At 36.8% G+C, this 26,764-nt stretch overlaps 3 protein-coding genes and 2 long non-coding RNA genes across 12 annotated transcripts; 2 read left to right on the top strand and 3 right to left on the bottom strand.

The window, feature by feature from the left end:
* Nucleotides 1-1,754: 1,754 nt before the first annotated feature.
* Nucleotides 1,755-3,234, bottom strand: LOC122319069 (protein SOB FIVE-LIKE 5-like). The gene is made up of 4 exons (XM_043136948.1): nucleotides 2,415-3,234; nucleotides 2,263-2,349; nucleotides 2,107-2,179; nucleotides 1,755-1,990 (listed from the first exon to the last, which is right to left on the bottom strand). The coding sequence occupies exons 1-4, from the start codon at nucleotides 2,790-2,792 to the stop codon at nucleotides 1,962-1,964; spliced, it is 567 nt and encodes a 188-aa protein (XP_042992882.1). The 5' UTR covers nucleotides 2,793-3,234; the 3' UTR covers nucleotides 1,755-1,961.
* A 3,668-nt stretch (nucleotides 3,235-6,902) lies between these two features.
* On the bottom strand, nucleotides 6,903-12,577 carry LOC122318843 (heptahelical transmembrane protein ADIPOR3-like). 8 transcript variants are annotated; one of them, XM_043136530.1, is made up of 5 exons: nucleotides 12,163-12,577; nucleotides 11,819-11,904; nucleotides 10,597-10,861; nucleotides 8,828-9,125; nucleotides 6,903-7,769 (listed from the first exon to the last, which is right to left on the bottom strand). In XM_043136530.1, exons 2-5 carry the CDS (start codon nucleotides 11,847-11,849, stop codon nucleotides 7,116-7,118), a joined length of 1,248 nt encoding a protein of 415 aa, XP_042992464.1. In that variant the 5' UTR covers nucleotides 11,850-11,904; nucleotides 12,163-12,577; the 3' UTR covers nucleotides 6,903-7,115. The 8 variants fall into 8 exon arrangements, with proteins under 8 accessions (XP_042992464.1, XP_042992470.1, XP_042992471.1 ...); XM_043136536.1 differs by lacking the exon at nucleotides 11,819-11,904 and adding an exon at nucleotides 11,951-12,105 and having other exon boundaries at nucleotides 10,597-10,799; nucleotides 12,184-12,577; XM_043136537.1 differs by lacking the exon at nucleotides 11,819-11,904 and having other exon boundaries at nucleotides 10,597-10,799.
* A 3,927-nt stretch (nucleotides 12,578-16,504) lies between these two features.
* On the top strand, nucleotides 16,505-17,850 carry LOC122319386. Its single transcript, XM_043137441.1, has one exon. It carries the CDS (start codon nucleotides 16,643-16,645, stop codon nucleotides 17,747-17,749), a length of 1,107 nt encoding a protein of 368 aa, XP_042993375.1. The 5' UTR covers nucleotides 16,505-16,642; the 3' UTR covers nucleotides 17,750-17,850.
* Nucleotides 17,851-20,113: 2,263 nt separating this feature from the next.
* On the top strand, nucleotides 20,114-20,782 carry LOC122319388. Its single transcript, XR_006245069.1, has 2 exons — nucleotides 20,114-20,245; nucleotides 20,333-20,782. It is a non-coding gene; the product is annotated as an uncharacterized LOC122319388 (long non-coding RNA).
* Nucleotides 20,783-21,236: 454 nt separating this feature from the next.
* Nucleotides 21,237-23,112, bottom strand: LOC122319387. The gene is made up of 3 exons (XR_006245068.1): nucleotides 22,607-23,112; nucleotides 21,488-21,601; nucleotides 21,237-21,251 (listed from the first exon to the last, which is right to left on the bottom strand). It is a non-coding gene; the product is annotated as an uncharacterized LOC122319387 (long non-coding RNA).
* Nucleotides 23,113-26,764: the final 3,652 nt, after the last annotated feature.

The raw sequence follows: 26,764 nt of genomic DNA, 5'->3' as shown, positions 1-26,764 counted from the left end.
CTTACCGTTCAAATCCAATTGCCCGACAACACATGGACTGAAATGCACTCTCCATTGGTTCATGAGAATTGCACGGGCCGGCCGGCGTACCCCACAAAAGGAAAAAAAAAAAAAAAAAAAAAAAAAAAGAAGAACGTCCAGACGATGGTTTAATTAAGGTTCCATATTCACACGCTGCTCAGTAATTAACAAAATCCCTACACCTGAAGGGCAGACCCTTAGTGTGTAGGGCCTTCAATTTATCGGGGAGAGGCAAGTTGAGTCAGTTGGCCCTTAAGTTCATAGAAAACAAGGAATTTAACTACTCATTCATTGTTGGTCTCAGGAACAATATCGGTGAAATTGGTGCTCAAGAGCGTGCAAATTGCATGTACTATAATTCAAACATTCGCTTTCATATTGTTTTTCCGTATGCGAAGCATAAGAGCCTACCAATTCATAAAGATCATTGGAATATATATGTTAAAGAGTAATTACAGAAGATCCCAAGACTACAGCCAAAAATCCCAGGAGTTCAACCTCCGTAAATTCAGCTCAAATCTACAAGGATTCAACAGTTACAGATGTGCAACACAAGCCATATTCACGAGAAGGAAAGTCAGCAGGATAATCTTAAAATCTATGCATTCCTATTCTACATTGTACAACTGTAAAACATAACATTTTCTGTATAAATACCTCTGTACATTGAAATGTAAAATATATACGAAGTCTTTTTCTGCTATTCTTACATGGTACCCGAGCATTGGTAAACACCATATTTTTACGATCATATATACACGGCTACTTAAAATCCTACCATAGCTGCTATTTTATGTTTTTTGAAAAGTAAATAAGTACAAGAAAGGAAGATTGACATGATAAAGAGGTGGAGGTATTGTCCTTTTCCTGAAATCCAAGTCCTTTTCCAAGATATGGGTACTAATTCTGAGGATGGAATCCGTTGTTTATAGATTTCTAAGAAATCCCGCCAAGACAAGTTCAATAATTGCAGCACTGTATGTTGCATGTATGGATCATATTCTCAGTGGGTAGCTATCTAAGAGTGGTGGGGGCACTGCTTTCGGTCCTTTTTGGGGGAAAATGAAGCTTAGCTTTTGGTTCCTCCCATCATAAATAAATAAAAAAGTTGTCTGTTTTTGAGTCTAGGATGGTTTTCATACCCACCCAAAGTTGTTGTAAGCTAGGCTGGCAATCCCTGAAGTTGAAAAAATGAGCCACTGATTGCCTTTGGGCCTTCCTATCCTCTCTCTCTCTCTCTCTCTCTCTCTCTCTCTCTCTCTCTCTCTCTCTTTGTGGGTGCAAGTGGGTATCCAGCTTATCAGTGGGAAATGCGGACTCTGTTCTTCCAAGGACCACAACTCTTTAATGATAAGCTTTCTTTTGTTTTCTCCAGCCTTGAGGGTAAATGATTTTGCTTCTTATTAAGACTGCTAAGAGAATTCCGTACTTCCCAACATGGTTAAATCGATAAGTCTATTCTCTCTATCACGACTACTTGTAAAGTTCCAAGCGTTTCCTCTTGTTTTCTGGTTAATTATTGGGAGCAAATATGAATACGATGATTGGAAAGGTTAATACTTTTCTTGGCTTATTTATGTCTGCTGTGAGACATATTTATATCTTTACCCAGCAGCAGTTAAGATTTGTTCTAAAACCATGTCAATTTCCTTTTTTTAGAAGTAAATTTGATTATTAAATAATATTCTAACATGTGTGACAACTATTGATGTTAACAAAGAAAACACAAGAAATTGAGGACAGGAAAATCTTTTATTTTTTGCGTTCTCAGGTTGTTTCCCACTGCATTGTCAATCACAGAGAAAAAGCAGTAAAACTGAAACAAGAACAAAAAGAGAAAAAGGAGAAGCAATATCCTTTTGAAATCTAGTGACATCTTTTACAGCCCTCTCTCTCTCTCTCTCTCCCCACAGCAACTGCAGCATCCACGACAAAAGATGTCATTTCCAATTTCTTCCATGAAAACCACCTACCGAGAGAGTAAAACAAAACAATAAAGTTTCTACAGTTAGTATCACATTCCTTGAAGAAGCATTTCTATTTCCTGTAGAGGACTCAAATCCAAAATACACATGATGGGCCAACCTTGTTCTTCTGAAGCTGGTTTTTCAGCAAAGGACTTCAAGAAAGTAAAATTCTCCTGGAATGCAGATTTCCCCTGCAAATGTTAAAGGTACCGCCGCTTAAATTTAATTATAGGAGGACTCTAATGCAGAAAATTTTTCGGGGAAGAGAAGGTACCTCAAATTGTGTTGCAGAGAAATTACCCTGAGAGAAGTTCCATAAATTCTTCATAGTTGAATCCTCATTCCCATAGTGAGTTGTAACCTGCAGATTTGAATGTATTAGAATACATTATAATATACAAGGGCATATGTAATCTATGAACTTGCCTTTGGAAAGTTCAATGCAGGAGAAGTGGCAGTGTCATCAAGATTTGAACGCTGGCGGTGTCTGCCAGATTCTTTGGCCTTGGCCTTCTTTTTCTTTTTGTTTTTACGGGCCACCTCAGAAGCTGTAGAAGAATAAAGGGGAAACCCATCATCATGAATGGACTCTTCATCATCTTCATGGTAATGTGAAGGCCCAGATGAAGCATCAGAGACCAAGGATAAATCTTCTTCTTTCTCCTCCATTTTTTCTCCTTTTCCTCTATATTCATCCATACCGCCATCTCTGTGGAATTGGTATTCTGAAAGTGAGGATTGGTCTAAGTACCGAGTCCAACCTGATTCACATCCACTGCTACATTGAGATGCCGAGAAATCCATTTTCAGTAGCCTCTTTACACACTGTGTGTGTGTGTCTGTGTGTGTGTAGGCTCGTTATGACAGAAAGATGTAAGAAGAATGAGGTTGTAAGGAGCCCCCCTCCCCCCTCCCTGTCTGGCTCTATTCTCTATATAACCAGAAGAGGAGAAGAATAGAGGGAGAAGAAACTAAACGAATCACACTTAAACTAGACTACGTTTGTCCTTTGCTCTATCCTTCGCCTTCTTATTTTATCTCTATGTGCATGAATTGAAATTGCCAGTTGGCTTTGTAGTTGGTGTCTGCGTGTATGTTTTTGTGTTTGTGTGTGTGTGAGAGAGAGAGAGAGAGAGATGAAGAAACAACACAACTAACAAAAAAGAAATATTTGTGTTTTGACTGTAACAGGCATAGTGTGTGGTGAGTATCAGAACTCATGTAGCAAAATATGCTGAAGTTTTGCTGCTCTCGGTGAAAGGTAGAAGTACAGTAGTAATTCGCGAACTATATAACATATCTGTCATTGTACTTGGTTTTTTTTTTTTTTTTTTCCAAAGTTGTCGTCAGGAGCCCATATAGGACAACGAAATCACCCAGCAACTAGCTTGCCCTCCCCCAATGGCATTGTCAATGAATTGGAAAAGTTTCACGATATCCCAATAAGCCGACTGCAAGGAGTAGAAAATTACATATTTAAACATGCCCATGATCTGTAATTCCTTTTTCTTGTTAAGGGTTTGCAAAGATTTGATGCCAAGTCCAGTTTGTTTAAGGTATAAAAATCACACTTTAATTAGCACATCCAAGATGGGTCCCTGCCATCAAGATTGGCAAGATTTTCCTTCATGTGCCTTTGAATTCTGATGCAACCTAGCTAATGATACAGACACAGACCATGTGGCTTTATAGAGATGACTTGGGTCCTGAAACTTTTTAACTTAGAAAAAGCTTTTGGCGTTCTAATGAAAGTGTAAACAGGAAACATCAATAATTTTGTGTATGAAATTGTCTAGTGCATTTGACTTGGGGACCATATTTTCTGGAGAAAAATCCAAATTAAAGCGTCATGCAAAAGAAACAAAATCAACTCTATCATAATATGAGCTGGAGATGAAACACACTGATAATAAATGCCGGGAAAAGGAGGCCCGGATTTATCTTTGGAGGAGCTTAGATTATTAATTGATGAGGAGATGGAATAACTAATCACTGACCCCAACTTGGAGAGAAAAGTCTGTGAGTGGCTGTGGCTGCCTTTGGAAGTCAATGATATCTTTGAATTAAATGTTTCCTTAATGGATTATGGGACGGGATTTTGGTTGTTCGTGCGATGCGAGTCATATTTGTCCCCATTGATTCCCACGTGTGCAGCTCAACTCATCAACCATAACATATCATTTGTGTTGCAAAAGCAATTAGACACAAAAAAATTATATAAAAATAAATTCACAAATTGGCATGATTTCATATAATTTATTAGATCTACTTTACATTAGAAAGCCACGTTAGTTTATGAATTTCCTTTTGTATAATCACTTTATAACTAAAGTATTTCTACTTATTTTTTCTTCAAATCTTTGCCTTTTGTGTAGAGTATAGGAGGTTGTTGGCATGCTAAGCCCAAAAAAAAAAAAAAAAAAAAAAAAAAAAAAGTTTTGGAGTGATACAAATAAGATGCACCACCCCAAACTAATATCTTATTTTGTACCAAGATGTTGTATGATTCAAACTAAAAAAATTATTACATGATACGTTAGATTTTAAAATTGATTTTATTGTAAAGTAAATTTAATGTATTACATAAACTTATGTCAGTTTATAAATTTAATTTTATAAAATCTCTTTATCAATATAACAATTCTAGTTAAAGTTTGGCCATATTAAGAGTGTGTTATATCATTTATTATTTTAATTAAATAGTTAGAATATCAAGTTTACTTGAGCTGGATTTTATCATTGGAATGAACAATACTGCTGACGTTGATTATTAATATTATTAAATTAAAACTTTATGTGAAATATTGTTAAGATCTTTCCAATAGAATCAGTTGAGGAGGGTCCCATATTGGTATCTCCCAAGTTATATAAGCAGCACGTACAGCTAATAGAATCAATACTTACATCGTCTTGGATGGCCAGCGCCATCATGAGCATTCTAATTAAGCAGAGGTCGCTAGCTGGTTGAGGAGCTGGTCCCCCCTTTGCAACAATTCTTAGGTCAAACATTGCAAGAGGCCACTACTCTCAACAGAACCCTCCCTATCAGATTTCAAATTCTTCCAAAAGATTCTACCTTTCTCTCTCCTTGATGTATGGAACAAACAGCACAAGTCCATATCAACCGATGAATCGTTACTGTTCTCCAAAGAAAAAAAGAAAGAATGCTTACAAAAAAGGGTACTTTCTTTCTTTCATATGCGAGCTAGCCATACGTGAACTCGCACTTGTAGCCACATCTTTGACTATTGAAAGCTATAATGCATATCCATACAAATTCTGAGGGTTGAAATTCTGTGAGCTAGGACATCTAAAAAGCTTCGAGGATGATACAGAGAGAAGACTTTGTGAGAAGGAGTGTGCCACAATATTATGTTTCTAGTGCTTATAAATGATGTTATCATCCGTATGACCGTCCATGCTAGAGGGTCCCTCATAGCTAGGCCGGTTCCGGATTTTGAACTAAGAGCATTGGCATTGGTTTGGCCAAATTTATCTTTAAATTTGACCAATATCAACACTTTTTTACATTTGCCTACTCCATCAAAATTCAATCCCCACATTGGATTAGCCATTTATTCTCTATATAATAATAAAATATTATTAAATTAATAAATTTTTTATTTAATTTATTTTCTCACATTTTGTAATTCTACCAATTAAATGTTAATAATAATTATATTCTAATTAGATTAATATTAAAAAAAGTATTATTAAATGTTAATAATAATAATTATATTATATTACATTAATATTATTATATTATAATTAAATTAATATTAAAAAAGTATTATTAAATGTTAATAATAATTATATTGTATTAAATTAATATTACAAAAAAGTATTATTAAATGTTAATAGTAATTATATTCTAATTAAATTAATATTTAAAAAAATATTATTAAATGTTAATAATAATTATATTCTAATTAAATTAATATTAAAAAAATATTATTAAATGTTAATAATAATAATAATTATATTATATTATATTAATATTACAAAAAAGTATTATTAAATGCTAATAGTAATTATATTCTAATTAAATTAATATTAAAAAAAGTATTGTTAAATGTTAATAATAATTATATTATATTCAATTAATATTAAAAAATATTATTAAATGTTAATAATAATTATATTCTAAATGTTAAATGTTAATTATATTCTAATTAATTTAATTTATCTGTTCGGAATGATAAATTAATATTTTAATATTTGATAAATGAGTAGTGGTCTTCCATCTTTAGCCAACCACTGTAGCAAAAGTCTAAATTATTTTAGATTTGCCCAATCCAATGTGAATGATTTTTGAGCCAAATTATGTAAAATTTGGTCAAATATCTCATTTGGCCAAGCCAATGTGAATGCTCTAAACTGATTCTTTTGTCAAGCTGAGGTCCTGATTTTACAGGAAAATAACATACATATACATATATATAGCTTATTGCATTTGTCTAAGGAAAATGGTTTTTGTTTTTTGGAAACATTATGCATTCGATTGGAAGCGAAAAATAAAACCGAAAATTGGACTAAATGAAGCGAAGCACAGAGCAATCCACATGCAATTGTAGCAGTATTAAGAGGGAGGAGGGAACAGTGCATGCTTTCATGTGGCATTCGCGTCGGTGGACGCTGTTGTACTGCATACAAACAACTGTAGGTCAGCAGGACGAAAAGCCTAAAGTGCTGCCGAAAGCTATTCAGGGTTTTGATCTGCTGACGCAATTGAATGTGAATGACAATCCTGATTGTCAATGAAAGAACTAGAAAAGAAAGGGACTGTAACTAAATACTTACTGTTATTTATTCTTGGGTTCTTTTCGATGTTCTAAGCATTTTTTATTTTTTTTTTATTTTTATAGATCTCTGTGCTTCCAATAAAAAGTAAGTTTCACTCGCAAGAGCAGCAAGTTCATTTGAAAGTGGTTTGTATTCATGACCGATAATGGGCTGAGCCCCCATTTCATTACAATCCCAATTACATTTGAAATGCAAGGCCCTTGCATTTTATAAGAAAATGGTCTTTTAAGTTTATCCGCAAGGAAAAACTATATCACTAATTCAGGTTGAAGAGTGAAGACACCATAAGAAGATCCATCTAGCACGCAGTTGGGAGTTTCAAATCTAACAACCTCTCACGTCCCGCCATCTGAGGTAGACTAGACCAGCCTGATAGTGTGTATATGCCCCTGCCACAACCAAGACATGAAAAAGCTGGTGGCTGTGTCCAGCAATATCAAACCTGCCAGGCTTCCACCGTTCTGGTATCCTTGTCGCATAAATCAATGCTCCTAATCCATATAAAGCCCCCATTAATATTTCATAGCCGGTGGTTTGGAGGGCCTCTGGCTCATTCCTGTACATTATTAGCTTGTGAACTATAGGTGCCACACCTGACATGCCCATTCCGAAGAAGAGGGAAGCTCGGAAGCTCCGGAACTTGGGTGTTTGGAAAGCTGGAAACAGAGAGAAAATAATGGTGGCAATCCCTAAAATAGTTATGAAGCTCAAGTAGAGGGTGCAGAATAAGGGGTTGCACATAAAGGAGTAATAGACAGGAGGGTAAAAGGAAGTTGCAATGAGAGCTGCAATGCCTGCGTAGTCAAGTCTGAGCATTATGTAAGAAAGGCGCCTTGAGTGGCAAGAGAGGAGGTGGCATGTACTGCTGGCTAGTAAGCAGAACATGGCCCCACCTAAGAAGGCAAAAAAGGGCCATCTTGTGATTGGCCGGACCATTAGGGGTGCAATCGTGTTCATCACATCCTCTTTCACACCATGCTACAAAAAGGAAACAAGTAAGGCATTACTTTCCAAGGGGGTAGAACAAGCTAACAGTGAATTCGTAGTAGCATTACAAAAAATGCATTTGACATTGTACTACCAGAAATTGAGCAACACAAATAGTCAGAATGAAGCTTAGGATGATGTATATTTTTTTATAAGTAGGATGGTGCGTGCTTAAAATTTGAAAAGCATGCGCATAAGCCATACCAGCAAGAGGGATCGAATTCTCATCAATTACTTAGCAAATGGAAAACCAATGCAAAACAATGCTCATTCTAATCTTAAATGCAAAATTCCCACACAGAGCGCGCGCGCCCACAGAGAGAGAGAGAGAGAGAGAGAGAGAGAGAGCAACACCAAAACTCTTTGCATAAACAAGTTCACAATATTACCTAAAACCAAATAAAAAACAATATTCCTAAGTAGCATCAAAGCAAAATGCAAGGAAATGCTGACAACGAATGCTCATAATTTGCAAGCCCAAATATATAACTTGCTCCAAATTCTTTAGCAGGGAGAGCACCAAACACGGGGTTTGACTTGAAAAATAAAAAGGTCACTCAACCAGACCGTGATGTAAGTACAAAAAAGACTTGATAAATAGCCCCATAACGCTACAACTCTATCATGCAGCAATCACCAAGCCATTGCATTCTTCTACACTCAGAATGCCAATTGAGGGTGTATTCCTTGCCCGATTCTTTGGGAACATCAGTACATGTAAATACTATTTAGTATACATACCACTTCTCTCTGTATTTTTCCCTTTTTTAAAAACATGTAGTTTAAAGTGGCTGACAACGTTAGTGGATACATCTGGGAGGTCTTCTGCCCTTTGTGCATTGACATGTGACGTTAAGGAACTGCAGTGTAATAAACTTATTTTTGAACACATGAAGTTCAATGGATAAACTGCTTACACATAACCAAGTTTAGTACTTCATATACTGTTAGATAGGAATTTCTCTTCTTTCTCATAGCTTCAAAACCAACCAGTAAGAATTAAACAATGCAAGAAGCATCACATCAACAGAGTAAAATCTCTGACAGACCTGGGAGAACCGCTCACGCAAGCAGTTGGTGAGGAGTTGCACAAAATGCCAGCTTGAGAGTGAGGAGAGGAAATCCATAGATGGCAATGATGTCCTTAATTCATCCTTTAACTTAAGAAAATCTGGCATGTTAGGTAGTGAAGGAAGGCAATTCAACAGTTCTGAATGAATCTTGTGTAAATCAGCTTGTTTGACCATGTCAGGCAAACGTTTGAGGGAACTGAGATCCATGACACTAGGAGCTTGCATTGCCGTGTATATGGTCAGAAAGAGGAAAAGGAAGAATCCAATCAAATGCCTGAAACAAACGTCGGTGATGTTTAAAACTAAAATTAGACATGCTTGTTTTATATTTGTCTTTTTTGTTTGGTATCATCAATGATAACATAACATAATGTGCCAAAAGGTATGGACAACAAACACATATTGCACAGTATAGTGTAAGGGTGGAAAACAAAAACAGAATAAGGCATATTGCATAGTATAGTGTAAGGGCGGGAAAACACATATTGCATAATACAGAAAATGTACATTCACAGTTCACTCTTTCTATAAGTCTTTCACACAATTGAAGAGCACTCATTTTCCATGGAGGAGGATTTGGTGAAATAAGGCGCCTCCCAAAGCGGCATTTTTTGCTTAGATAGCTTCTCTGGGTAAGATTTTGACAACGAATAACTTACGGAAACACAAGGTGATTATAGTAGATTGATGTTGTATGTGCAAGAAAAGTGGTGAGACTGTGGATCATCTTCTACTTCATTGTGAGGTGGCTAGAGCATTATGGGAAAATGTATTCAGCTGGTTAGAGTTAGCCTGGGTTATGCCTGCCACAGCGGTTGAGTTTTTGGCTAGTTGGACAAAGTTAGGAGGTATTCTACAAATCACAGCTGTGTGGAAAATGGTTTATATTTGTATTCTGGGGTGCTCATGGAAGGAGCGCAATAGCCAGATGCTCAAAGACGAGGAGCGCTCATTAGAGGAGCTTAGATTACTTTTTGTTATAACTTTATTTCTACGGGTCAAAGCTGTAGATTTTAATGACCTTAGTTTTCATGATTTCCTTGTTTTCATTTCTTCTTCTTAAATAGGTGTTGCCTCTTGTATACCATCCTGTGTACTTGGACTATGCTTATTCTTATTAATACAATTGTTTAATTATAAAAAAAGAAAGGTAAAACTTCAGATGGAGCTGATTCTTTGGACTAGATCATTTCAATTCCTTCCATAGTTTAAATTTCATAGATTTTATCAGCTACTTGACAGAACAAAAATATGTAACGTGGGAAAGCCAAACCTATATAACAACTTAGCTAAGCATGAATTGTGAAAAGGAAGGAAAAAAACAAATAACAAGGGAGAAAAAAGATACATATATAAATATATATATATATATATATATTTCTTTATTTACTTATGATATATATATATCTATATATATTCCTTCACAAACACGATGAGCAAAACAAGAAAACCAAAATATGACATAATCATGCATCTGCTAAATTTTCTCACATAAGAACGCATCAAAAACCAAAATGCAACCCTGAGCAGATAATATAATCTTTATTGGTTTGCTTAAAAGGTACAACTCAACCATACAAGGAATATAGAAGGTGAAAAAAGAAAGATTTTTAAGTTAATACATTTTTTTTACAAGTAAAAAATAATTGAATGGAAAATTTTGTTAAGTAAAAACATAATGGGCATTAATTATTAAAAGCTTTTATATATATATACACTTTTATATTTTCAGATAAAGTACTTACGTCCAGACATTAAGAGTTTCATTGTGAATGGAGAAGATGCTGAGGAGCACATGCTTCAATGGCCATTCAGATCGGTAATGACCCAGAATAAACTCGTTATCCCTTAAAAATCCTGGCAATGCGTGGTACTCAATAAGTTGATATTTGACTTTCATCCACAGTCTCTTTCCCTTCCTTTCCTTTGAGCAGGCTCTATCCCCATCCTTGCATTCAAATATATTGTCAAATGTGTCAGACGAGGCTACCCATTCATCACTTGTCATCTCTGCAACCGAGTGAAGGCAATGAGAAACATTTTTTAAAAAATCATACAAGAGAGTATCAAACAAATGAGGTCGATTTCAAGTTCTTGTCTACATATGGATTTTAAATAAGCTCAAATGCTCAACAGATTCTTCAATTGAACAGGTTAGTTTAAATGTTCACAGTTGAGCAAATGACCAAGAAGTTCAAACGCTAAAGAGCCTGTAATTCATGACATAGTGTAGTCTCCCTAAAAAAATCATGAAAGGGGAGCATGTTGAAGCTGAAATCATTTTAAGATGCTTGACAATGCTATTGAAAAATCGCTGACACAAAGATACGCTGTTTCTCAATTACAAATCTGACAGAATTGACTGTTCCACAATTGTTTTCTGATAAGTAAAGAATATTTCCACAATTTTTTTGTTGAACAATTCTTTATTGTGGAACTGAAGGAATAGTTCCACAATTCACAGCTGAAATATGAAACGTGATGACCCGTTATTGCTCTCAGAAAACACGAGTGGGTACATGCATCAACTCGAAGTCCACATTCAGATTAAACCCACGCCTGTTTAGTTTTTGGTACTGAACATACATACTAAAATGAACTTGTGACTTCAGCACGTATCCCTTGTTTTTGGGACAGAAGTGCCATTTAATAAAAAGACCATTGCTCGTTGCCATCTTTTCTCATTGAATCTTCAAGTACTCAACTATTATCCTATTTCCTTAATCTCTTTTCGGTTTTATATATATATATATATGCATCTTAGAGCATTCCTCATTTATCCATCATTTAATGCTGATTTTGGTATTCCACGAGTAATAAAAAGGTTTTAATACTTATCGCAGTCACAATAACATAAGAAGATTTTTTTTCTTCCAGCTTCTTGAATTCTACTTTTAGATTTCCAAGATTTTTATTGAAAATCATGTCCCTCTAAAATGATAGCATGTTTATTAAACTAAATTATACCTGTAAGCTGGTCACAACTAATCAAAGTCATTAAGAAAGCAAGGCATAATAAATGCACTCTCCACCTGTCCACCAACCAAATTCCACTGCAGAAGGATCATAACGAAAGAGAAAAAGGGGAAAAAATGTAACTTTGAACACGCCCGTTGCTAATAACAATAGAGCAGACATTAATTTTGAAAGCCTTTGAAGGATTTGTAGAAGAAGCTAGATCATTCACATAATTAAGCCGCTAATTGTGCGAAGCCTGATATCATGTTATCACAATTCACAAGCTCATTTACGACCTACGCCAGAGAAAATTAAATTAGCAAACAAACAAAAATCAAACAAGATAGACATACTCTAAATTGCAAAACCGCCACCTAAGAGCTAAATTCAGAAGAGAATTCGACTTATCCCAGTCTCTTCAAAGGAACCCGCCAAGCAAAGTCTCGATAGTAACGATGATCCCGGAAGCTTTCTCTGAAAAAACAGTTGGTGTAGAGGAGAGTCTGATAAATGATAATACCGAAATAGGGACAGAACGATAGAGAGATGATGCGGGAGTTTTCACGAAAAACCAAGGGAGCAAGGTGGTAAATGAAAGACGGTCATGGTGGTCGTTATATTTAGAAGAGGACGGCAATTTTGGGTTTTGCGTTAGCCAAGATATTGCAAAGCCAACAAGGCAATGGGACGAACACTTTGAATTTTTGAAACACGTCCCGGATTGTGTTGGCACGTCACCTGCCGAGGGTATGAAAATACTAACAAAAACAAAATAGAGGAAATTTCGGTGAAAGGCCTTTGAGGGTCAGGATATTTAAAGATTTTTTTTAATAAATCTGTTTATATATATATATAAACAGATTTTTTTTAATAAATCTGGCCCTATTTTATTTTATTTTTAATTTTTTTCTTAATAATTAAGAATTTTTTTAATATTATTATAATTTTTTATATTTTTTTAGAATGTTTAAAAGTATTAAAAAATGATTTAAAAAAAAAATTATTTTTGCCTAACGGTGGCAAGAGCCACCAACAGTACCTGTAGCACCGTACTTTACAGGGGTGGGTGGCAGGTCACCACGTTTGCACTCAATCACACATGGTCGGCATGTAGGGTGTCGGGGGGCAGTGCTCAGGTAGGCCTCAGCTCGCTCGACCCAATATAAGGAAAAATCACAAAACTCAAAGTTTTTTAGATTGAAAAATACTCCAAACTTATCTAATATTATCTCATTATTATAACTTTATCAAATTTTTATATAAAATATAATAAACACTAAATCTCAATTCAAGTTTTTCAAATCTTAAAATAATAATAATATTAAAAAATAATATTCTAATAATATTTTATTTAACTTTTATTTAAAATCATCTCATCTTATTTTCTTTCCTCTCTTCTCCACCGTTTGACTTTAACTTTCCCTTCTCTCTTCTCCTATTCTTCATTTCCACCCCAATCTCGCAACAGGCAAAATTCATATTCTCCTCCTCAGCCTCCTCCACTTTTTCCTTTTAAGGGTGGTGAGACACCTACGAGCCATAATGTGGATGTGGGTTTGTGAAGAGATCCACGACCACATCATGGTCTTGTCACTTGATTTGTTGCAATTTTTTAAATATGATATTTATTTTATCTATGTTTATATATTTATTGTTTAATGATCGATTTGTGAATTTTAGAAATAGATTTGTAAATTTAGCGAAAAATCTGAGTTGTTTGGCGAATTTCGAAAGATTTGCACGATCAATCTGCCCCTGGCATTTGGACAGGGGCATCCGTCCAAGGGGTGTACAAAAAATCGTCAAACTGGCAGAGAACCGATCAGACAGACCGCCAGAGGCTGGAATCGGTTGCAATTGGTAGGGAACCACTTGGCGGGCGGCAGAATTTTATGAAACCGGATTGTTGTTAGTTCAGTTGCGGTTTAGGGCCAGCTCAAACCGCTAAATCAGCCGATGACTTCTAATATTATTTTTAAAAAATTATACTTATATGAAATGACGCCGGTTTAAGTGGAAAGACGTCGTTTTATACCTTTCGTTGTGTTTAAATACAATTGAAATGACATCGTTTGGTATTAAACTAAACGGCATCGTTTTATCCATTACGGAACAAAAAAAATAAGTGGAACGACGTCGTTAGATTTAACACCAAATGGTGTCGTTTCCAATTTGTATAGTCTTCTTCCACCTTCTTCTTTCTCAATATGTTTTATGTTTCTCACGTCCTCTCTCTCTCCTCTACAACTCTCTCTCTACTCTCTCAAACAACCATCGTCGGTAGGGGGAATCAAGAACCGATCGTGAACTGCTGGAGTCGATACGGACGGTTTTTCTCCTCTCCATCGACCAGTAATAATTGGTTGCTCCACTATTTTCATGGTTGTCGGTCGGTGGCAGTTTTTGGAATTTTATCCAAAAACTGTGCCGAATGGATGGATTTTCACCTCTAGTCTAAGGGGGCAGTGCTGACGCCTGAGGGTGGTGCTAACAGCCACCCATCCAAGATTGCAGATAGCAACCCTATTTCTTGATACCGTAACCAATTCAATGATGTGTAAGTTTAGCACATCAGTTTACATATAATAAATTAATAATTTAACTACTTTTATAAATATATCGGATATCACAATAAATGATGCATTACATATGAATGCTTCCTTAATTGTTCACAATGATTCTCCCAAATTGTAGAAGTTATTTTTTTTTAAAACATAAATAAATTTCTTAAAAAAATGTCAATTAGATAAGTTGTTCTCATTTAAAAAAATAAAATAACTACTTCTTATACATTTGTCGAAAAGAATATCAATTCGTACTCTATTAGTATAAAAAAAAGAGTAAAATTTTACTAAATTCCTTATTTATTTAGAATTTTTTTGTATTACATATCATCCACGCAACATAATTTAATTTAAAATATAAATTTGTAGTCAACCCATAACCTACCAAGCTAATTTTGTTTAAAATATAAGGATTCATTACAAAATTAGTATTTATATTATATCATTTTTATAAATTAAATGTCAACTTCTTCTGAATAAGAAAAGAAAGTGGCTCGCAAACTTAAATCGATGGAAAAAAAAAATTATTTATATATTAAAGACATGCCTACAGAGAAGTTGGAAGAGCTGAAAAAGGGTTTTTATATATAAGGACCACAGGAAGGAGAGGTACTTCATTAGAACCGAGCCCATCAACAAAGTAAATAGTCATCGTGCTGGAGATGATCATGATCATGATCGTTACCTATGTTGTACTTGAGAGGTATATCATAAAGTAAATCATATAATTAATAATCGAAATTTTGTAGTATGAGATCACTCTTAGGGATGGGCAGCAGGGCACCTTCCCTACCACCCCCCGACACCCCCCCCCCCAACAAAAAAAAAGTCTCCGGATTGGGTTTAAACCCAACCCAAACATGTATATGTATAAATAAAATAAAACAAACAAGCTATTAAAACGACGTTACTTTGGAAGTTAAGTTAAACATGATCCTCCCATAGTCACTCTTCCATCATTTCTCTTTCTCCTTCCTCACCACGGCGGCACGGCTTGATCTCGTCTCCTCTATTCTTTTTCTTGTACTCACCCTTTTGCAGCGGCATGGGTCAAGATAAACACTATACACACACGTATGAATTTTATTATGTATAAATAAAGTGGAATATTAATCTATATATTAATATTAATTTATTTATATTTAAAATTTAAATTAATATTATTTTTAATAAAATTTATTTTTTAAATAATCATATGATATATTAGTGTAAAGTTATATTTATAATTAAATTTTTTCATATATATTTACTGTACTTATAAATATTTTTTTATTTCAACAATTACTGGGACCTGACACGAAATCCAATTCCAATTGGTAAGCAACTACACAGTAGTCCTTAGTTCAGTCAATTCTAACTCTCACCTGAGGCTGTACGAGATGAAAGATGACGTGGCAAGCAGCTGAAGCACAACTGGAGCGGCGCTAATAGAGGGGAAAAAGCGGCACGCCTTACTAGGGTAAAAACTAAAAATACCACGTTTTGGCCACCTCTTTTGTTGCACAGGCCACGTTTCCTCACCTCCTTTCTGCCTAATTTCTGACCCCGACGCAAGAAGGCTCGCTCATCCTCCAATCACATTCTACCTCATCGTCCTTTTGCATGCACTCGACGATACCTTAGCTGACACATGGACAACCCACCAAATCCAAACGTAACCGATCGAGGGAGGACCGGGTTTTTTTCGTCAATCGTCTGTTAAAAACAAAAAAGCGATCAAACGGTCCAAGCCAATCCTGATAGGTGTATCCACGCATGGCCGCCAACTTCACACGCGTTAATTCCAGGACGCCACCGCCGCGCACCCAGTGTACTGATTGGCGTGAACAGACCTGGACTGGGCCCTCCAAAGTTTAGCGGACCAGAGAGAGAGAGAGAGAGGAAGATAGGGAGAGTCCTCGTTCGAGTGGCTATTGGGAACAGATGTCGAGACAAAATGCCCCTCTCTTCATTATGTGTAAGCATGCATGGACCCACTCAACATGCTCGATTCTCATATGTCATTTCTCTGTGAACCTCGCCAACACGTACCCACCGTACATCGCCAAGTGTCCCTTTCTCCTGCCTCTCTGCTTCATGTTGCCCATCGCCCATTGGCCAATTCCTGCCCTTTAAACTCCACCCCCTCACCATCGACCATTCCAGACGCACTACTATTTCGTCCTCTGAGAGTGAGTGAGAGAGAGAGAGAGAGAGCTCTTTATCATATCAATCCCATTACAACGCAAGTGAGAGCGGGGCTAAGTTAGAATTTTGAAAACCAGCAACCATGATCAAGACCCTGAATCCCTACTCCAACACAGCGAAAACTGCTGAGATTATGTCTAGGTACAGGCCCATAGCTCCAAAGCCTGAGACTCCCACGGATGCTAGAAGCGAGAGTCCGTCCATATCTCAAAAGATCAGGCAATCTCCGTACCTGAGGAACCTCTGGCCACATTTGCAGGCAAGGCCTACCAGAACCAGAAAGCGGGGTAGGGCTGCGATATCACCAGTACCCTTCCTCAAAAGACCCAGGTCCCATGTCCTTGGGTTTTCTTCTCCGTGTCATTTGACCTCCCCCACCAAGAACCTAACCTTGCAGGGTTTCGCTCCTGGGTTCCCTCAACTTTCTGTTCCGAACCTAGCGGCGGTTAACAGCGGCCTGGAACAGCCAGCGACAACTCCCAGTTTAGTGACGCTTCCTCTTCTTGCTTGCCCTACATCCATCCCCGTCGTTGCCAACCAATCTGTGGCACCCGAGCTGGACCTGATGAAGCCTTATGGAGAAGAAAAGGTTATAGACTTGAATGCTGCGGCTGAAATTCCGGAGGAAAAGGATCTCTTACAGCAACTGCAAGGACCACGATCCAGCAGCAGCACTAATGTCATTGCACCCCAGGCAATTCGTCCGGTTGGCTCCAGCATATTCGTTGGCTGCATCAGCGAAGACCCAAGTTTGACCCCAGCGGCTCAAGTACTTCATACGAAGAAGCCAGAAGAGGTCGAAGAAGAGGTCGAGTCGGAGACGTTACCGGCTGTCATCTCAGACTCGAACAACAAAGTAAGGATGGCGAATTCGGCATATAAGGAGATGGTGGGCCAGCCAGAATGTTCCTGGCTTGACTCGATGGTGGCCAGCGATGGGCGATCGGGAGGCAACTGTAGCAAGAGGATAGGTGGGGAGGTGATGCTTCGTCTTTCTGATTCGGGGGTACCGGTTTCGTCGAATGGGTCGTGTTGGGTGACGATAGAGTGGGGAGCTGAGGGGAAGAAAAGATCAGTCGATGCTTTCTGTGATGTGATTAGACTGTCCTGCGGGTCTAAGGATTACCTTTTCACATGGAGGTTCCACACCCATTCCAAAGAGGCTTCTCGGTCCAGTTGTAACGTGTGAATATTGTACATATCAAGTGTAATTACCACTAAAAGTATCTTATGTAGTGTATAAATTTATTATATATCAATATCGCGACGTCACGTATATTTTTGTCGGCACTTCTATTTGTGTTAAACTCTTTAATTTGCCGATTGGGTTCGGTCTCATTTATACAGTACTTAAATTTATATCTAATAGTAATTATTTGCAGAAAAGCAGAATATAAAACTAAACTAAAAGATATGAGTGATGAGAATATTCAAAGACGAATTGTTGTCAAATCAGCTTACATTCCTCACAATTCGGGCACCAAAACCGGGATAACAGAGTAAAAAGCTCTTAATTAATCATCATCGGTCTTTGGTGGCCCATTCCATTTGAAATGTCAGCGTACGACTTCGCCTGCACATCAAATTATAAACAAAACCAGAGCCATGGCTTCGTGTAACATACAGTCATTTATTAAAAAAGAAAAAAGAAAAAAGAAAAAAAGTTACTCTGTTGCGGAGTCTTCATTTCGACAAACAATAAGGAAAGAAAGTTGCGGTGGTGGGGGGAGCATTTTAAGCTGTAAAAGCTTACAACAGGGGCCAGAAACCATTGAGATGAAGTACTGCTTCTTTTCAATAGAATTTTTTACCATGTTCTTCCCATGTTCTCGGTTCTTTGTGAGGAAAACGGGCTAGAATCGTTGATCCCAACCTTCTCTTTCGTTATATGATCTATTTTCAGGTTGAAGCTGGAATTTTGATTTGCTAAGGCAGCTTGGGAGCCTCAACTAGTGCAGGAAGTTTCTTATCTTCCCATTGTCACGAGGAATGGAATGGACCAGAGAGTTTGGAAACATACAAAAGAAGGGGAATTTATAATTAAATCTGCTTGGTAGAGTTTGGGAATAACATACCCTGATTTTCAGCTTAGCCAAGGTGATGTGGAACTCTTTGATTCCTAATAAAATATTAGTGTTTGGTTGGAAACTAGATTTTGATGCATTACATGTTTTGATTCAGCTATAAGAAGATGTGGCATCCACATTAGTTTCTCAACGTCATTGTTGCAAAATTAATTCCAATATCGAAACTGTTGATCATTTGTTTAATTAAGGAGAGTTAGCTTTTGTGAGTGATATGGGAGAATTTTACTGCAGTGTATGGTTTCTCAAACTTATCTTTTCAATTGAAAAGATAGGTTGGTAAAATGGTGGCAATTTTCCAGAAGAGATGATCAAGCCTCAATTCTTGCTTTACCTAGAAATGATCATCTACAAAAAATGTAAGGAACCTATGGTTTCAGCTGGGGAAAATATTGGGAGCAGCCCCTGTTTAGGATCAACCAAACACACACCATACGTGGCGCTGGCTAAATGACTAAATTCTCCTCAGCTTTCCGATCCCTCCCTCAGTATTTTCACATTTGATTTTCGAGAAATAGAGCCTCGAGTTTTCTCCCCCGAACGTGTGTTCGAGTCGTTCCGTCGTCAGCACCTCCTCCTCCTCCTCCTTCTTGTCGTTCCGTGTGCACTCTCAGCTCACTCCCCCCCTCGTCTACAATTCCTTTCCCCCAAACCCAAGGCCCCCCTTGCATTCTCGAACCTTGAAGTCTCGCATCAATGTTGTAAGGTATGTCCACTGAATCTCATATCATGCCTGTTCAATTTATATCATTTTTACATAAAATCTGATACTTTAAGAGGGATCTCATGAAAAAATGGAATTATATGTCTTTGCTGGTTTTGAATTTCCTGCTACATTTTTTCTGGGTGTCAGAACTCAATTACTCTCTCTCTTCTCTGTGTGTGAAACTTTTACTTTCATCTTCACTTCGTTTATGTCTAATCGAAGTTTTCTGTGATAGAAATTTTTTGATTCATCTCTGTATTTAAGAACTTTCTCTTGACTAAGGAAAAAAAAATGAAAATGTAAAATCGGGAGTGGGGAAATGGGTTTCATATCTCAACCGAGCAAAGAAGCTAGATTTTCTTGTTGGTCGCCGTCCAATTGCTCCTCCTGCCCCAAAAGGACTATATGTATATGCCAATGTTGGAAGCAGTATTATGCTACGAAAATTTATTCATCTTTAGAGTCAATATTTTTCTTTAAAGCCAGTACTTGCCAACAAAAAATAATTTTGGTTTCTCATTTGACTGCATCTCCCAATGTATCATTCCATCATTCATCACTGCAAAATATGTTGCTGTAGATTTAAGCCTGTTGCCTTCACAGTCATTTTGAGTTTCTCTGCCCATTTAACTTGTTTCAAAATGGTTTACTGAAAATAATACAATTAACTAAAGTAACTATTGCAGTTTTTGTAAGGAAGCCAATGCTTATGGATATGTTTTATAGTGCCAATGATGGAATTGTTAAACATCGAAGAAGTTATCACTTTCATGAGGTGAGCTTTTGTTTATTTTTTCACAACACCTGGTCCAAGTATGATGATCATCAATCCTGCATTCTATATGGTCTATTGAAGATATGGCATTTGACTATAGTATTCTTGAACACACACAAAGTAAGTTATGTTTGATTTTTATTTTCTTATGCGTGCTTTTTATTTTCTTATGCGCAGGCTATGCTTAAAATTAACGAACATATGCAGAAGCTATGGAAGAGCCAGGTGGAAGAAAAGTCTTTGCTGTCTAGCATTTCTAGTTGGATTATGAATCTTCCATTTGATACAGAAGTTAAGGAATGGTTGGCTGCAGAAGAAAGAGACAAGCAAGGCATACAGATGAAAAATATTCTCCCAACTGTAGTAGACAAGTTTCTCAAATTGGGTTGTCACAATTGTAATACTTTTGATTTGTTTCGGATAAACTGTATAGAAATAGCACGTTGTATGGAGTATATTGTTATTGAATAGATCAATTGTAATGGTACTTGTCCTATGTTTTGGTCATGATGTACAAAAAGGATATATGTAGGTTCAGTAAATTAACCTTTGTAATGAAAATAGCTTGTACACATCTCATGAATGAAAACTATATATCAAGTACTGGAAAAACTTATAAGTGCAAGAAATATATCAGGTATTGTCGAACCTTAAAAAGTCTTGTGCCAATTGATCGACAACTTCTAACTAAAACTTCTTTCTTCATCTTTAGTATAAGGCCACAAACATGCCATGTGTTTCACCATTGCTTTTTAGTCACGACGCAAAAGGTTTAAATTGATACAAAAAACTAAAAAGCATTGCATTGATAATGCCACCATTATACAGTATTACTATGAGCTGAAATCATTTCCATTTCAGCAAATCGATCATGCTAATGCCTCACTAGCCAGAGGGGAGATCCAGCTTTTCGCTACAGGATATGCTTTCCCCCAGCTTCTGCTTCTTTCCACCTGAGCTCTCCTCATCCTCCAAAGACTTGTTTTGTTTGACTACCCCACTCCTTTGGAAGACTTCTGATCAGCTGTTTCCACCAAGTATTCTCACTAGCCAGTCGGACAACCAATGGGCGGCCACAAGCTAATATCATTTTCCCATGCATCTTCTCCTTGGCCAATTTAGCTTCCTGCATCCTCACTTTAATGGTGGAAATCAATAAGTGCTTGAAAATAAAACCATCCAATATGCCCATTTCTCTTTTACTTGTCAAAAAAAAAAAAAAAAAACAACTCGAATTCTTGCTTACTTGTCAAAAAAAAAAGATAAAACAGGAAAACAAGATGGAAGCTACCTCAAAATAGATGGAGGTACCCATAACCCTTTGGAGAAAACACAACAAAACGAACTTGAAGTCTTGCTTACCTGGTTTGCTTCATCCTGTCATTACTCCATACAAGAATCAACCTATGTCAAGTTCCCCTCCACCTCAAAGAAAGCAAGTTGCAGTTATTTTTCTTTTTGATAGGTGAAAGCAAGCTGCAGTTATTATGTATTCAGCATATAATCTATGGCATAAAGCAAGAAATCTAAGCTTAGAAACCACATAAGTGTCCACCAAATGAACATGGATGAAAAGCTCATTTCAAAGAGAACTGTGAATTATATACCCTTCATAAGCTGGATTGCTATTTTTTGATATTTTACAGGAAAATAAAAATGTGAGCGGTTGGAAAAATTATATACCCTTCATAAGTACAAGTCAATTACCCTTCATAAGTACAAGTCAATTATGCTTGGCTGGCACCATTTTTGCCACCCCTAATCTTTAAAACATGAATTCTCTAGACATCTAATAGCAAAACTTGTCTAGTTTTACACATGTCTAGTTTTACACATATTGAGGCTATATGTGCAGTGACAGCCACTTCTACATTTTCCTAATTTGGTAACCTCAAATGACTCACATAAACAATTTTATTTTTTAAAAATGAAATTGGGTTCAAATTCAAAAAAAAAAAAAGGCTAAATAAAAGTTCACCAAATTTAAATAGTTGAGACGCACGAAACAAGAACTCTAACACCAAATCACCACAAAAAACCTTGAGTGGCCAAACAAAAAGTACGATACACCAAGTTAATCACGCCCATTTAACTCTTCTTGGATAACTCTTTTGTAAATCAGAACCGCTAACCCCATCATCCCTAGCGCAAGGAAGCATTTTCCTTATTTCTCTAAAATGCCGTTGACTCATTCCTCCTCTCCATTCTCATTACGTCTTTGATCCCACCATTGTTTTCAAACTTTTTCCTTCAATACCTTGGCTAAACAACCTTCACAGCATGAACAAAAGGTCTTACATAATAGCTGATAACTACTTGCAATTAATATAACCATTCACAACAATTAACAGTTCAACCATTTAGGGTTTAAAGGTCCAAGCAACAAGCCTTCCAAACAGCATCCCACCAGATGTAACTTACAGCTTTCAAAAGTAAGTCACGATAAAACTAAAGCTAATGAAGATTAAGATGAATAAATACCTTAGTAGCCTGTGGCCGTAGATCTCTTCAGTAGAAATAACACATTTTCAAACTGTGGCATAGAATGGACAGAGGCATGGGCAGAGGATGGGAGGGTCGACGGGGGGGTTGCTGTGCAGAGGGGGTGCGGGCCAACTAGAGCACTGTTTGGGCGACAAGGGGGGGGGGGGGGGGTTGGGGGAGAGGATGGAAGACGCGAGTGGTGGGGGTGGGGGAGAGGATGGGTGATGCAGTTGGTGGGGGTGGGGGGCGACGCCGAGGGTGGGGAGAGGAAGAAAAGGAGATGAGCTGGCGACGGGGAGGGAGTAGAGCTGGGCGACGAGTGGAGTGGTAGCGCTGCGCAGACGGCCTCGGTGTTGCTGGAAAGAGAGACAGCGTCGCCGGTGGTGGTGGGCAGAGCACAATCGACGCGGGCGAGGTAGGAGTTTCGACTTTCGACGCGGGCAGAAATTTAGAGGTAAGAATGCGGGGGGCAAATTTGAATCGGGGAAGAAATTGAGAGGTAGGAGCACAAACGCACGTTTTGAATTATTAAAAAGAAAAAAAAAAAGGAATGACACGTATGGTGTGCAATTGTGCAGCTGCTACAATTGTGGATCCGTAGAAGAACTCTTTCAGCTGTTATCAATAAGATTAAATATTGGCTACTTGAATATAATGCTTCTATTAAGCCTTATCGAACTCTTCATTAATTTAGTGCTCAGATTTCTTTAAAAATTCTGAGTATTAATTCTCTTCAAGTCAAAGTTAACTTGGCAGCCTCCTCCTTCAGGGCATGTTAAGTTTAATTAATATTGATGACAAAATCCTGGTATGGCAGGATGTGGAGGTATCTTAAGAAATGCAACTGCATGGTGAATTTGTATTTGCCTTAATTCTCCATTTGGGACATTGAACTAATAGATAGTACTTTGGCTGAGTTGATGGCTCTAAAATAAATCCTTATTTTGTTTGTAGCTAGATTTCACGTGTAATATTTGAAACTGATTCGGCAATCATTGTTCAATGGTTTCATAATTCCACTTCCACCATGCCCTTTTTATAACATTTGGGAGGACATTCTTGCTTTCAAACAAGTTTTATCTTTTTCTATTCAACATCATATAGAGGATAATTTTGCTGCTGATCAACTTGCTAAAGAAGGTGTACGTAGTAGGTGTTTCGACCACTTTCTTTGGCTAGTCAATTGCCGCCATTGGCTTTGCGGAATCGAGTATACAGTGGATGTTTTGAGATTACCTAGATTTAGGCTTAGGCACTAAAATTAGATGGTTGTGGCTTTTAACTGTTATTCAAGTATAGATTTTATTGTAATTAGCACAATATAGAGATGCTGTTTTTTAAAACTTGGTTTTGGACTTTTTGTAATCTCCAAACTTTTCTTGTAAAAGGTAAGTGAGGTTATAAATAAAATTGAGGATACCGTTCCCTTTTTTTTTTAAAAAAAACAAGAACTTTCCCAAATTAAAGATAAAACGTAAAGGTCACAGGCGTTTAATGCTTCTTGACATGTAGAAGAGAGAACATATGATTACAATGGAGAAATGATATTTACAGTTATAGAATGAGCAAGTGTCACGTAGTTTAAAAAAAATATGAGACTTATATATAAAAAATTAATATTTTTTAACGGTAGACCTTACTCTTTTTAAAAAGAGTGCACACTTGCACAACTCATAAATGTATCTAGTTTTATTTAGCATGTACAACATGATTTGAGCTAGTAATTACTAATTGTATACTTACAACGATAATCCATTTCATACTAAATTCTAAATCTACCCGACTTTTAAATATAAAATATAGATTTTTCGTTATTGCTCGACGAAATATAAGAATTTGGAAGAAAAAACATGTTGTCATAAGAAACATTAGAGGGGATAACATTCAGATAGTCGATCATCTCGATTTTTTTATATAGAGAGTGAGGGTTTAAATTTGATTTTTCCATTTTGAGACTAAACCTTATGCCATTTGGTTCAAAAATTCTTGGAGAATATCTCATTTTTAATAAATGGACAATGTTCAGCTCTTATCTTATAAATGGAGGACGCTAATATTACTTTATTCTATGAATATTTTGTTCCCTATCTTTAATTTATATCCTAGGTGTTGCTCCTCATGTAGAAAGAGATTCCCATCAACTTCTAGTCCAAATATCCAGCCATTGATATGTAGGGAACACCACCCTTCTAATTTCATTTCGTTTAGCTAGCTACTTCCAACTTGCCCTGTCTCTTTCCTTGCTTCATCTTTCTTGCTCAACTCCGTCCATGGCTTCCCTCCAGGTTCTAGCAGAAAATGCGATGGCATCTCGCGTTTGTTGCATCAACTCGGGCAACGATTTAGCTATACCAGACTTGGTGGGAAGTGCTACAAATCCTCGGCAGGTGGAGATTGCACATTCGGGTTTGGCTTTCTTCGGGACAAATTTATTATAGACCTGAAGCGCCCAAAATGTATGTATTCTTGATACAATATTGGAGCTCTGTTGTGATTAATTTTATGCTTTGAGAATGATTTATTATCGATCTGAAGCGCCTAAAATGTATGTATTCCACAACATCGGTTGGGATAACCCAACAACAACAGTAATATCGTTTCCTTTGGTAATACATTATTCTGTCTTGACATTAGCGTGTCTGACTGTTTACTGGTCTTTTTCAAGTTATTGACCCTTTATTAGTTCGACGTTGTTGCACTCTGATCTTGAAATAGCTGAAGTAACAAGAAAAACAGGAAAGCAGAAAGGACAAACGCGTGGGATCGTCGACAAGAAATCAGAATCCAATTCAAACCCGGGAACAGCAAATGAAAGACGCACACGCTGCCAGAGAAATAAATAATTACATCTGTGGCCTAAGCATAAAGCCTAGTACAAAACATGATAGACATGTTCAGCAAATCATGTCTGAGCTGCAACCTCTGTGGCATCGAGCTTCTCGATCGCTACAATATCCTTCCGACCATGTTCAAGCCGGCTTAGATTGCCTTTGTCCTTGATGAGTTGGGTATGATGATATTTGCAGTAGAAACGGCCCACATGTGCAATGTAGTTGGATGGGCTGACTGCGCACACCCTCCATGGGAGCATTTGAAACAGCTAGCTCCTGTGACAAGAGGTGCCATTTATATACGGTAACCTTAAAAAAAAATAAAGCACATTGGTTTTGACATTTCCCTGCACTATGTATGGCGTTCATGAGTCTTGTTTTGGTGTGGCTTTTTCCTATATATGATGCTTTTTATACATTTCAACGATCGTTAATTGTTCCAAATTATTACCTTCTCAGTTGGATAGACTGTATTTTTACAGCCAACGCATTTGTCTCTACTCAAGAGTCGCGACTTTGTTTACGTTAGGTTTCTGTCAAAGCAGTCAACATTAACCGTAGGTACGTACCAGGAGTTCTTTATGATGCATAAGCAAGAATCTAGATTTAAGGAAATTAATTTACTTCACCGTTCGATCGGCAAATCTCTCTGATTTTACAGGAACGCATTAGGATTTTTTTGTCTGATTTTCAAGATGGTTTGGCTCATAGAGCGCAAGCTTGAGTCTATATTTTTTACATTGTTTATGGTCAGAAAAATTCGATCTGAATGCACACCCTACAACAACTGGGTTGTTTTTCAAAAACAAAGGAGTACTTGACCCAAAATGGGAACAGCTATGAATATTAGGAAAAACAATATAGCAGGAGAAATATACAGAGAAGAACTGCATCAAAACTGGTGGTAAAAATAATAAAATGGTCTTAAATTTGTATACGGTTTTCATGATATCATCCTGATCAGCTCATCCTGTAAGAATTACTTTTTAAACTTAGAAATCTCGTTATATGTATTTTGTAAATTTCAAAAAATAAAAATATGATTATTATAAAAGTCTTTGGAAGGTTAGAATAGAATAATATTTTAAAATATAACATTTTCTATTTAAAAAAGTTGGTTATGGGGTAGCTCCATAACATTGGATATACCTAACCCTTTATTATTAAATGAAAAATATCATCAATATTTTATAAGGAATATTTTTATAATTTTAAAATATTTTAAAGATAAAATTAATTATACTTATATTGCAGTCTCTAAATAATAACCGTAGGTTGGATTGCTATTATCAAATCGAGCTTATTGAAAGCACGCATACAGTTA

This window comes from Carya illinoinensis, chromosome 8, assembly GCF_018687715.1.
Source record: "Carya illinoinensis cultivar Pawnee chromosome 8, C.illinoinensisPawnee_v1, whole genome shotgun sequence".
Lineage (NCBI taxonomy): Eukaryota > Viridiplantae > Streptophyta > Magnoliopsida > Fagales > Juglandaceae > Carya > Carya illinoinensis.
The sequence above is the reverse complement of the archived record's forward strand: the minus strand, read 5'-3'. Positions and strand labels throughout refer to the sequence as shown.